This window comes from Gymnogyps californianus, chromosome 2 (assembly GCF_018139145.2).
Source record: "Gymnogyps californianus isolate 813 chromosome 2, ASM1813914v2, whole genome shotgun sequence".
Classification (NCBI taxonomy): domain Eukaryota; kingdom Metazoa; phylum Chordata; class Aves; order Accipitriformes; family Cathartidae; genus Gymnogyps; species Gymnogyps californianus.
The window spans coordinates 27,553,706-27,567,363 of record NC_059472.1 but is presented as its reverse complement, the minus strand read 5'-3'; the positions used below and the strand labels follow the sequence as shown (position 1 = coordinate 27,567,363).

The 13,658-nt window shown below is 39.3% G+C and overlaps 1 protein-coding gene across 1 annotated transcript in view; it reads left to right on the top strand.

The window, feature by feature from the left end:
* NECAB1 (N-terminal EF-hand calcium binding protein 1) overlaps positions 1-13,658 on the top strand; it is a 56,042-nt gene that overhangs the window by 41,254 nt on the left and 1,130 nt on the right. Inside the window, exons 7-11 of the mRNA XM_050915670.1 lie at positions 1,913-1,989; positions 6,769-6,822; positions 8,377-8,489; positions 10,594-10,671; positions 11,688-11,779. Coding sequence (XP_050771627.1) covers positions 1,913-1,989; positions 6,769-6,822; positions 8,377-8,489; positions 10,594-10,671; positions 11,688-11,779 — 414 coding nt within the window. The remainder of the gene's footprint in view (positions 1-1,912; positions 1,990-6,768; positions 6,823-8,376; positions 8,490-10,593; positions 10,672-11,687; positions 11,780-13,658) is intronic.

Genomic DNA, 13,658 nt, shown 5'->3' with positions numbered 1-13,658 from the left:
GTCCAAGTACCACAAGAACTCTCAGCTGGAAAATGAGCAGGTTAATAAATATGCACATCAAGAGCATGTGTTGAAAAATCTTCAGTTTTTGATAACCTTCCTCTCTCCTTAGAGCAATCACTTATGTACACATTCACACTGTGGGGGATGCCAGGACCTGCTCTCATAATGCACATATCTGTTTCCTTGAGCATTATCCTTTCCATCTGATAGACAATTTTCTTGAGACTTTAGCAAAGCAAAATTTTCCAGAGACTTTAGAGAGGCTCAGAGACGCTTGTGCCTTTGTAGAACAACATTTTCTAGCTTCACCTTTGCCATATGACATCAGGTCATTATACGGTCACGACTATGACTGCAGTAAAGATGGAGAGCTAGGAAGTCTTCTGAAAGGGGCATGTCCTATCCATATAGAAAGACAAGACACAATTAACATCCAGTGCCTTTAGTCTTTCCTCTGCTGCTGAATTCCATGACTTGGGAGAAAAATAAACATCGGAAAGTTATTATGATGAAATATAATCAATCTTGAGTTGGTCAAAAATTGCAGTCACCACAGGCATAAATTACTCAGCTCAAAACCACAATCTCATTCTAGAAAGTTCTATTGTAGGAAGGATCAATCCTAATAATCATATTGCTGCAATTCATCAAGCACCCAGGAATGCCGTTTGGTTGAAAAGGTAAAGAAGGATCATTAGCTGTAAGGGACGTCCAGTTAATGTTATTAAATCAGCTATAGATTCCACTGCAAGATTATATCCATAATTAGTGGATGAACACATGAAAATCCCTAAGACAGCATATTGCAGATGACTGTAACAAAGCTGAAAACCCCTCAGTGTGTAAGCATAAAAACAGCTGTTGCAGCTGAATGAACCTTTTCTGAACGAAGAGAAAGCCTCTTATTCTCAATGCATACAAGACATTCTATGATTATGCTAGGAGGCTCCTTCAGGAATCCCTAAATATCAGGACTCCTCAACATGCCATGCCAGGCATCTAGATCATTTAGCTGCACATGTACACCCAATTAATTATTTTCTGCTGTTTGTAAGAATGTATTTTTTTATTGGGAAGGAACATATATACTCTTAACCTTTGAATAATCCTGGAATCCTGCTGGAAGCACCGTGTCAGGACCCTAAGAACAGCAACAGGCCGACCACAGCAATGTGTTTGCAGTTGGGGCCCTACAGCAGGTCTGCTGTCTCTCTGCAGGAGGAAGTAAGATCCTATCACCTCAGCTGTATTGGCCATGCCAGGATATTTAAGACAGTCTTGGCTGCCTTCCTTTCACTTTCACCAGTGCTCTCAGGGGAAAGAGGAACTGCAGACAAGACACAGCACATGGTCCCTCCATGAGATGCATTTGAAAGGAATCCCAAAGACAGGCTTGCTGTGCAGCAGAAGAGCTGACTCTCACAGAAACTTTCACATAAAGAGGATTAAGAAATGGCAAACTAAGAAAAATATTGAGACAGAGGAAGCTTTAATACACACGCACGCGCGCACACACACACACACACACACAGAGCCCCCTCCAAGATGATTTTGTATTTTGAGCAGAAGGTGCTTAGGTTATGAGCTGGTTCCATTTGCAGAGGAGAGCATTCCTTTCTTCAGGTATCAATCAGCATGATTTCAAAAGCACTGGCATTAATCTAGAATGTAGTTTTCATTCTATATTGGATTTCTATTGTATCTTAAACAGAAAGAAAATAACTCATATAGTCAAAATCATGTTTTCCTTTAGTTACACCTAAATGAACATTGAACTAGTTGCAGCACAATCTTCGAGAGGCAAAATAAATTGCAAGCGAAGCTAAACTTTTTTATAAAATAAATGAATACACTATGTTCCAGCATTTAGTAACATTTTATAAATGTTCATTATTTATATTTTCCAAAGGTTGGACTGAGGAAGACAGCCAATGGATGACCCAGATAAACAGACTCCAAAAGCTGATTGACAGGCTGGAAAAGAAGGTGTCCGTTTCTTTTCACCCGTTTGTTCTCTCACTTTCAGTAAAGCAATCCTTAAACCACAAATGCTTTCAATGTCCCAGTCACAGTCTTTCCAATCAATAATGAGTGAAACTTCCAACATCACCTAAGAGAGCTAACACTCATTAAATGCCTACATTTTCCTTCCACCTTCTTCTTTCCTATTTCATGAGAGCATGACATGGTTTTCCCACGCCCCCTTTCCCCTTCCCATCACCACAGATCCAACTTTTTATAAAGATCTGAAAAGTCACATTACTCTATGACTGGAGGATGTTATTGTATTTAGTTATGCTTGTTTTGGGGAACATGGGACAAGCCTCTCTTTTTAGTATCTGATTTTTTTCTCTTCCTCTCCAAACTTTCCCACTAAAGCTTGACACAAAGTCTTGTTTCCTCCTTCCCCATCAGAGAATACTAATTTATAAAGACTAAAACACTTTCCTAATAAGTACAGTTCAACCAAAAGCTGACGCAAATCCCACCATCCCGCCTGGGAGTCACGGGAGCCGCCCCAGCTCCGGGGCTGCACCAGCCCCCAGAGCCCTGAGACCGCCTGCGGTTCCCACGCCAAAGCAGAGCCCTCCGGGAGTCTGACAAATGACCATCTGATCCAACGATACTAAGGCTTCCCAGGGCTTGTAAAAACCTGAATAACATCAGTCTGCACAGAAAATGTCTATTTCTTTTGTTTTCATTCAGATTTATTGCTACCCTAGGTTTTAAAAGTTGGTTTATGTCTGTGTGTGGTGACTTTTTTTTTTTTGGAGAAGAAAGAAGAGCAGAAGAAAAAGTAAGGTTAGAAATTCCTGTGTTGTTCTCTACATAAAGTGTCCCTATTGAAGGACAGACAGACAATTTCTGATAGGTGCTAAGGGCGTGACTGAATTCAGTGGATTTTGGGACCCAGGGAATTTCTTCCTCCTGGTCCCCTAGAGGCAAGGTTTTAGGTTGAAGCGCTCTCAGATCCAGGAGTTGCTCCAGTCCCAGCGACGATGCTGATCCTGCTCCTCCCTGCAGACAGTGCTCACCAGCGGCGAGGCTGTATGTGTACTCCAAAGACATGGACTCATGCACACCAGCACGGGTGCCTTCATCAGCACCCACAAACAGGCAGGCAGCACTCACAGAAACATGAACATGAAACAGCCTGATCCCGCTCCTTCTTTGCAGCTGATCAGGATGGACATTCCCTCGTGAACATTATCATGGGCTTCAAGTCCATCTAGTATTTGTGGCTGGACCCATGCCCCTCACCCAGGCTTTGGCTCAGACCTTGGGTCCTGGCAAGCAAGTGTCTCCTCCTACTCACTCGCTAGTCCAACCTGAGTTCAGTAGGAAATTATGCACCTAGAAAATAGTTTTTAGGATAACAATAGGATTATTATATTATATTGTTAATAGGATTTAACAAGAAGACAGAATAAATGGTGGTGATCCGGCACAGGGCTCAGCAAGACAAACATACTGACCCTTCTCTGCCATTGCTCCCTCCCAAATGAACAAACCGTCCCTAATTACTTTTCCCCTTTGGTCCCAGTTCGGGACCAAAATTTGGTATTTCTGTTATCTCAGCCTTATTACTGATTAGCTGCATTACTGATATGGTCACCCCCAGCACTGCTGGCCTTGCAAGACTCTGCTCCCCAAAAGGAGCCCAGTACTCCCTTTGGTTATCCCTGAGGTCTGACGGTCTCTCACATCGCTTCTCCTTAACCAGCTGTGAAATTCGGCCATTCCTCATGGCGCTGTCTGTAACTTCTGTCAACTTCTCACCCTGCTGCTTGCTATGCTCAGCAGCTCCTCATGGTCTGCTCAGTTCATTAAGCCTCTGGCCAGGGCATACTCATCCTCCTGCACACAACAGCTTCCCCCCAGAGGTCATTTCTGCATGAGAAAAGCAATTACACAGCAGTTGCCACGTTAATGACATTTTAGTAGCGACTTGATTTTTTCTGAATAGATATAAATTGGATTTTGAAATGTCAAAGTCCGTCATGAAATGTAGCTCTCGCTTTTGGTCCAGCTTTACTCCCAGCTCTGCTTTGGAAGCAGCAGCTCACTGCCCTGCCACAGTGACCTCCCAACACGGACTGATTCCAAAAGAAGTTTAAGGAAACTTAACATTTAAAAGAATGTTACTGAAAAAAGAAACCTGGCATACAGCAATAATGCAATGCAAACGTTACAGAAAACAGCCAACCATTTTGTACTAAATAAGCTTACAACAAGGTTGTTATAAAGCGATCAAATCTTCTACAGGTAAATGACAGAGAACCTCAGTTTGAAAAGGAGCTCAGTGCCAAAGGAAAACAGTGGCAGGGCATAGACCTTTCATAATTATCTACTTATCAATATAAAACTTGATTAATAAAATATAGCAATTAGACAAATCTACTTTTGCCAATAGACAGACTATATCCACCTTTGCCTAACTTTGCATCTGCTTGACTTTGTATCTCACGGCCAGGTCTAACGGTGAGAGGTGAGAAGTTCACCGTTCCTGCAGCTTCTCCAGGACCACCTCCTTTGATTGTTCTTCTCTTGGCACTTCTTTCTGGCCTCTGTAAACTAAAAAACCCAATTTATGAGGCATGCAACTTAGAAATCATAAAACTTCCGTTCCTATAAAGTATCCTAAGGTGTATTAAAAAGACTATGAGAATTCTTTTGTATTACCGACATTTCCTCTTGTCCTCATTTTATTAGATCTTACACTTCATTACAGTAGGAGGAGCTCCCTGTGATCCATGTTTAAACAGCATCTAGCAAAACAGTGTCTGGGTGATGACTGGCACAGGCACATACTGCAACAAGGATGTCGGTGCCTCTTAACAGCAGGAGACTGTGAGCCCATCTAGTCTGTTCCAAAGCAAATTCAAGAAAAAGCAAAGCTGATCACTTTAATGACCACTGACTTCAGACTGAAACGAATTAGAAACACCAAGTGATTGGTCACCACTTCCCACCTGGGATGAGGCCATTACATCTGCCGTTTCTCAGCAGTAACTTAATCATTTTCAGCTCAGATAATGTTCCAGGTTAACCCACCGCATCCAACCAAGTGTTACATTTCAGCTGTCTTTCAGCAGCTACTAAAGCTCTTCTTTTTGACTTGCCCTGAAGCAGATTAGAAGGATCACACAATCACACTAAGAGGCAATTTCAGAAGCTACCACTTCTCAGCTGCGGTGAGGTAGGACTGAGGAGGCATTGTAAAGCCCCAGCTCTGAGCTGCAGTCTTGGTCAGTTTTCATTTCCAGGCTGCGTGATAATTGTCTGGCAGGAGCTCTCATCTCCACGTTGGGCTACTTCACTCACGCTCAATGTCGAGTCAGCTGATGCCCGAGTGCTCTTTCCGCACAGATGAGGACTATGCGCCAGTGCTTGCTGCTGTCTTCTGTCAAAGGTGAATTTAACGATGAATCAGTCTGGTCAGTCCTTTTTCTTCTCAAGTTCTGAAGTTATACGTACTGGGAAAAGCAGATTTTTTTTTTTGATACCTTGAGAGAAAATAGGTAGTACAGCTCGAGTCATTCCTTTCCTCTCTTTTTCCAAACATTTCCCTTGAAAAATTTTGCACTGAAAATATAGAACCACCACAGGAATATGCATTTGCCCTCAGGGTTTTTATCTGAAGTGTCTGCACTGACAAATGAGCTATTAAATCTGGGTGGTTCCCCCCCCATTTCCTGCCTTTCTATGCACATTCTGCAGGAGAGGTACAGCTACACAGCAGTTACTGTGTGACTGCTACTTCACTCCTGCCTTGCTCTGCCACCTGCTGCTGGTGGAGGTCCCCTGTTCATTGGAATTCTACCTGCACACCTCTCTTCGGCTTTTCAGTGAGTGCAGTATTTGTGCTGGCAAAACGCCTGCTACCTGAGGTTAATCAATCCTCACCCAGCTGGAAGCAGAAGAAAATTTTTTATCTTTGTCACACAAGAATTGCGTGCAATAAGAAGCGAAGCATCACTAACAAAGAGTGCATTTTGCTCCAGCTGCTCATTGCAAATTGATCTGCTTTTTTTCAAGCACATAGATATTTTTCAGAATATCCATGTGGCACTGGGTTAGAAGGTACTGCATGTGCCTAGCATGTAAATTATAATTTTGTGTGCATTACTAGATGGTGTTAACATGAATCACTGATTCATGAAGTGCGCATCCAGTTTGCGTGCCAAGCAAGCATACTGCTGCCTCACAGATGCATCTGTTTGCTGCTGCCCAGCTTGTCCTCAGAAGCTAGTGCAGCAGTTCAGAAACCTGACTTGGAGCATCATGCCCATCTTTTTCAACGCTAGAAAACAGTCCCTCGCAACCATAACCCCCCCGTAGAGAAGTTTCTTCTGTGTAAAGTTTTATGATTGCATAATTGTAGCTGATATAGTTCATTTCAAGTTACCATTCTTGCTCATCTCCATAGTCCACATGACAATTTGAGAAGGTATCTGTCTTTTCTCAGTTAAGTCCAACATACATTTGTGAACAAGTGGATTTGTTACAAATGAAAAATCACGTGCTCGGCATTATAAATAAGACTTTAAATCCAACCCAGGCTGTTCTGTAACCACTGAAGCGTGCAAGATTCTGCAAACAATGCTTGTGTTTGACTTACAGCTAATAAAGAAGGGATTTAATTACAACTTTTGGAGATAAAACAGAATCTAGCTATTGGAACAGTTTGTTAAAAAGGTAAGAGCAGAATACAGCTGTAGTATTGCCTCTTATATTTCTATTTTCTTTTTAACTGCCTCAAAGGACCTAAAGCTTGAGCCATTTGAAGAGGAAGTTTTGGAAGAAAATGCAAGATCTGTAAGTGCTTTTCAAGATAATGATTTTGACATTTGATTTTGAATGGCAGGTATTGAGACAACAATCTCACCTGACCTCTTTTGTTAAAAAATAATTAAAAAAATCACCATCCTCACTTTTTCCAGTGGTAAGAATCCATTTTAGTTAGCAGAATACATTGTGCAACAGGCAACAAAACAAAACTTAGAATATGTGGGCAAAACTTTTATATTAATTTTTGCCTTGCTTTCAAAGGATACAGTAAGCCAAAACCTCAACTCACATAAGGAGGAAAAGGTGTCACTAATAAGATTTACCAAATTTGGCAGCAGTGTTTATGGGGTGGTAGCCTCTCTGCTCCCAATCAATCACCTAATGCTGCATGCATGCTTTAAATCATAGTTGTACAGCCTCCCTCCCTCCCTCCCAAAACTGCTACAGGAAACCTTATCAGAAAGATGGGGGAGCATCTAGCGCTAAGCAATAATCAGTATTACAACTCACAAAACCAAAATCATGACCAGAAATAAACTTACTGTTAAGTAAGTTTATGTCCCAAAATTCAATTTTTCAAATATACTAGCATCCCTAAATTCAGGGCTTTGAACCTAACAAAATGCAAATCAAATACACATGAAAAAATAACCAAAATAGATGATCCATCAAATTCCTTATTTCATCACAGCAGTTGCATTAGATTTTTTCTTTTTTAAAATAAGATTACACAATATTGCTAGACAGGCTGCTTATGACAGAAGGATAATCCATGAGATAACAGTATCAATAATCAAGGCAGAAACGAGTCAAAAACCTGTACAAGAGATTAAGTTGTATTAATTAAGAAGCACATGGTGTTTCTTTAAATATTGCAGTAGTAAAGTTGACAAGCTTCAATAGATGAATCAATATGTAAACTACTTAAAATAGCTAAATGATAATCATAATAATTCAGGATAAATAGGTCTTCTGTACTGCCAAGTGTTTCCATAGTCCTGCTTATAAAGACTGTTCATTTTTTGCAGAAAGGTGGAGGAAAAAAACCCTCTCTATTCATCATTTAACATGGGCTACATTAGGCATCTCATTCAGGTGTGAGTCAGAGCTCTAAAAGGCAAAAGACTATGAGAGCACCTCCATGAAAGTAACACTGCATCCAATGCAGATTGTGGGAATATGCTCTTATCTCAAACCTCACACCTGCCTGCATACAGATTCATCCAAGGAAACATGCTGACTTTATTACTGAACATTTCAAAGATCAACATTTGCTTCGCACTCTTCCAAAAAGACTCTCTCATCCAGGGTTCGGACAACTCTCACTTTCTCTAAGGTGGACACTCATTTTGGGTGTTTCCATTCTGTGCCTCAGCCTGCCTAGACATAAAAGCCACACTTGAGCATTTCTACTTCGCCACTCCAGAGCACTAAAACAGGGACTGCAAACTTCGAAGGAACTTCTGTGGGCTTTCTTTGATGATTGTGGTTTTTATTGTTTTATGATAGACTTTTCTGAGTTTAAAGTACAAGGAATTCAGAGGATGATATGGCAGTAATATTGTCATGTTTTTGTATCAGCACATAATGATTGTTCAACGTCAAATGTCTGTGATAGAAGAAGAAATCGAGGAATTCCGGCTTGCTCTGAAGCAGTACGTGGAATCTGCTTCTACTCAGGGTGGCTGCTTGCAGTAAGTACAATGTTATTGTCCTTGGGCTGAAGGAAGGAATGTAGTCTAATTTCCTGAATAACTTTTAAGTGGAGCTGGATTATTTATGAAAAGAGAACCTGTAAGATCTTCTTTCCTGGCTGGTTATGCACGTGTGTAACAGAGCTTTTCAAAGACGACTAAAACCAGAAAAAGATGTCAAAGTATATGTGCAGACTTTAAGTAGTATCACAAAATGACAATACAGGCTATCCCAAAGATGCTAAACAATCTGTAAGGCTTCTCAGCTCTGCAGGTCATCAGTTCATGGCTTCTGGAAGCTCCTAGGCTGACACTCTTTATTGGAAAACTCATTTGCCACCCTTCAGTTGTGCTCACCTGGCAAGTGAACAACTTATCAACTTGTTTGCCAGTTCTCTGCTTGAAAGCTTTCAGAATCTTCCCTTTAGGCTGTCATTTTAAAATTTTCCTTCATAATAAAGAATGGGAAAAATTAAAAAGCAAAATTTTCAATGAAACTGTATTTCTGCTTTGCTCCTTTTAGAATTAAATAAAACATTAGAACTGGGTTAAGAATAAATTTTAGTGACTCACCACTGTACTGAATTTCTTAATTTAACATACTGGAGAAAGCTACTACCGTACACACTACAGACCATTATGAAATAAATATTTTTATAATGTGTACACAATTCCTATGTACTCAAAGACTTCAAAGGCTGCCTATCACATCCCTAATTTATGAGCCTTGTTGCTATGAAATTGTCACGCTTCGGATTGTATCAGTAGTGTTCACACAGACCAGAAAAAGTAAGCTAAGCTGGAAGAAGAAAAGCGTGACCTTTTTGCAGTGGTTCACTTGTAAAGGCAGACTGATGAGGAAAACAAAATTTTCTTGTGGGCCAAGAGCTGGAAAAAACAAAGAAGGGAAGCCCCCCAGCCCCCTTCCAAAAACGAACATCCACCAAAACACTGTAGTGACTCCAAACTTGTCAGGGAAGAGAGCTTACTTGACTTCAGAATGCAACTGAACAAGTGATGGCATAAAGTTACTTTCTTGCCCAAGTTTACAGGCATTTGGCGAGTCTGTAATGCCACCTACCGGCTGGTTTTTACTGTAGCTGTTTATGACATTGACTTGGTTTTTCCAGCAGTTCTTGGTATTTTTGCTATTTTACAATGTACTTTCACATACAGCAGGAGAAAACCAGTAAATCGGATAAGTTATTGCTTATTACCGTATGAAATATAATCTGAGACCAGTTTTCAAGCACATTAGTAGTAAGATCTGCAATCTCACACTTGGGCATTCAGAGAAATACATACATATACTTTTTGTGCTATACATCTAAACACCAATTTGAGTACCCAAATGCATAAGTACCCTACATGCTATAAAGCTCTTATGCTCAGGATAATAAGCGGGATGATTCTTAGTGTAGAGGATCAGCAGACATTCTGTGGGTCATTTTTCACCCATGATAAATTGTTAGCTGAAAAGCATAAGAGCAAGTAAATAGTACCCAAAAGTATTATTTTAAAAGTGTATCTGCAGCAGACATCAGCCTATCTGGCTTTATACTCCATTATATATTGGCTTTCAAAGCACCTAAACTCTATGCCACCTTGATGCATCCCTCTTACAAAAGGATGACTTCTCACAGTGTAATTCTCCAATGAAACAGCACAAGTTACTCTATAAACTTATTTGAACTGTTCTCTACATGCAATACGCTGTATTAGCTGATTTTCCCTGAACCATAGTTGATTAATTTTCTGTATTACTGATTAGCATTTCTTTAGATAAATGACACTACTGGAGCAGTATGAAAAATGAGTTTCATAAATAGAATCCATGATAAGTGTAGTAATATAAAATACTAATAAATAAAAAGCCATGAAAATACTCCAAGAGTTTTTTTTTTTTTAAAAACTCAGATAATTTGCAGTATGTGATCACTTATTTGTTAAATTTATTATTTGGGTTGTTTTTTGGTTTTGGTTTGGATTTTTTTTTTCAAAAATCACTGCATTTGGTCCTACTTATAAGCAGTTTGGAATAAGATGTGTATGTCAAATAACTTTGTTGTGTTTTATTAAATTAGTTCTATCCTACAATTCTTAGTGTTTCCATACAGAAGCTTCCAAGTGATTCCCGCTTCATTGTTTATGAGTTCTGGGAGAACAGCAATGCCTGGAATAGGTAAGTTTCGGGGTTTTGGGTGTTGTTTTTTTTTTTAAATACAGAAAGTTTTGAAGGTTAGAAAGCAATTGTGTAAAAGACTGAATACAAATTCCTTTAAACACTGCTAATCGATCTCTTGCTAAATATATCACAATTAATACTTCAGAACCATACTTCAATTGCTAAAGACTAAAATATATTGAAACTTATAAATAAAAATGTCAGAAAGACAAAGCTAATTTGAATAGAACACAGAAAGTCTGAAAGCGAATGGATAAAGGTATGGCATCAGATGGATGTTAGTTCATCAGAGACAAAAGAATAGGGAAACAGCAATATTACCACAGTTTAATGATAATGAAAGAAAAGGAGCCAATGAGTGAGACAGGAGGTGTGCCATCCAGCAACACACTTAAGCATACAAGCAGCCATGGGGAGCTCTCCCAAAGCTTCCCAAATCCACATCACAAAAACCCATCCAACAGATTCCCAGAGTGTCTCTTTTGGGCTCAAAATAGAAGTTAATAGTGATTAGAAGTCCTACCAGCCAAATTCTAGCCTGTGGCAGGCAGATGGCTAAGAAACTGAGTAGAGACAAAAAGATTTTCCTTAACTACATTTACTGTTAAAAAACCAAACCAACCAACCCTATGATCCATAGACAGAAACCATTCTGAAGGAAGATGGAGAAGTCCCTTGAAGGTTAGTTGCTTTCCTTTTGAACAAATCCCCAGTTCAAAATTTACTTTCACAAAGACTCAAGAACACTAGTAACACACGTCAACATTATACTGGGTCACAACCAAGAGCTGAGTCTCAGAGTAACAGTTAACCGTACAGAAGAAAACCTGTGTTTAATATAACATGCAAGCACTTCACAGCTTATCTGGTCTCCTCTCCCACTATCATCATTGCCTAAGTTTTGAAGCACAAAATCTCTGTTACAGCATTAATTGCAAAATTTCTAATGCTCATAAAAAAAAGTTAGCCCCTTTAAAAAACTTGATATATTCTTATTTTTCACAATTATTTAGCCACCTTCAAATGAATTACAGCAAGACATTCCAAAGAAGTAACGTGGACTTCTTGGAAACTCCAGAGCTCATCACAACAATGCTAGTCCCTGGTAAATACCAATTTTTCACATTATTTTGTTTGTTCCATGTGAAGAGTTCTGCTATATTAGTGTGTTCTGTATGCAGGACCACTGCATAGTATCACCCTTAGTCAGATCTTCTTTGGCAAAGTATGGAGGAGAAAGGGACTCCAGATGTTTTTATTTTAAGTACAGAAATGTAAAAGGCATCAGCAAGAATAAGACCCACAATGCTTTATTTTATAGTGCAAAGTTACGCTAGCATATGCTATTTAAGGAAATATCTAGAATAAACAATACTGTTTAAGAATAGTAAAATAGACCCCGTTAAAGATTGTCAGGCAAAAACCTGCTTTCTGATGAAGACTTCAACTTAATCGTATTTACATAGACTAAAGGGAGCCTTATTTACTAATAATTCATATTTACTAACCAATTTATTGTACATACTTCCTGCTATGTTAAAAAAAAACAAACTACTTTGAAAAAGCAAGGTGTTAAAGATTCCGAATTATTATTTCTAATACAAACCAATGAACATGCAATATCTTTCTCCTAGAAATGACGGTTAAAAGAGATGAAGCAAAGCAAGTGTCAGTCCTGTATTTACAGCGGGAGGACAGCAAGTTTTTTATCTTAAGGAACACAAATCTGTTACAATGAAACCCTAATTTCCCCTATGTCTGAGTACAGACTAAATTTAAAATAATAAAACCCCACTCAGTAGGAAAAAAAATTACGTAGTCCTGTACCTGGGGTTTCTCCTTAAAAGAAACCAGCCAAGACATTTTCAGACCTCATGAGCCTGATCTGAGCACACAATTATATGCCAGAGATTCCTGCAGTATCAGGAGCTTGCACTTAATGAACCAAGAATCCCTTCAAATCTTGTATCTTACTGGGAAATTGCTGAATTTAAGACAAACTTGGCTGTAGGAAACAATGCGGCCTTTTCCCAAACTTCTTTGTGTCCAAGAGACTAGACTGCCTATGGCCCAGCAGCGTTCCGGGGGGGTTTACTCACAGCTAAAGTACAATTAACATAAAATAAAATGTAAACATAATTTTTAAATGCCTAAATATAGAAGTGTCTGAAATTGGATTCAAAATGCTTGTTAAAGCATCGACTCTGCCTGCTAAGAAGGATTTCAGTCTGCAGCACTCTATCCTGGCAGACAGTTGCCATAGAAACAGCATTTCTCACTGCGCTCCTTGCTGGGGGGGGGGGCAATGGGAAGTAATGAATTCACAGTTATTTTTACAATTTTATAGATTATCTATAATTTAGAAATCTGTGCAGAGATTTGAACTTTTGTTTCATGGAACGTACTTCACATGCTTGATCTATACAAATGCTATTTCTATTTGAAAGACAGAAAATGTTCTTGAAGTAAAAAACGATGGCTGCAATCCTACCAGTATACTTTATGAAAGAATTTTAGACACCGTAAAGTGATACCACTGTAAAATCAGGAAAAAAAAAAACCTGTCTGCAACTAGCACATAGATAGGCTCTATTTTAAAAAGAAATCTACCCTAGCTCAGACACATCCACACTTTTTTACACATCTGGGTAGCTAAGAACTGAAACAATTCTAAATTGTAATCTGAATCTAATTCAATCAAAGATTACAACCCAAGAGTCTTTACGCCGCCAACTAATTAAAATATATAAGGATACACTTATGTGGCCAAGAATGATTTAGGAAGACAAGGGTTTTCAAGACCGTTAGATCCAGTATTATCCTAAAGCAAATTCATTTACCATCAGTTAATAGGAGCCACAACCTATTAGGATCACTTGCACACCTGTTAACCAACCAAGTTGCTTCAGGCCAATCTACCAGGGTGGCATGAATCACTCGGTTCATCTTCAGTGAATGCCTAGTTTTTGTATGAAATCCGGACT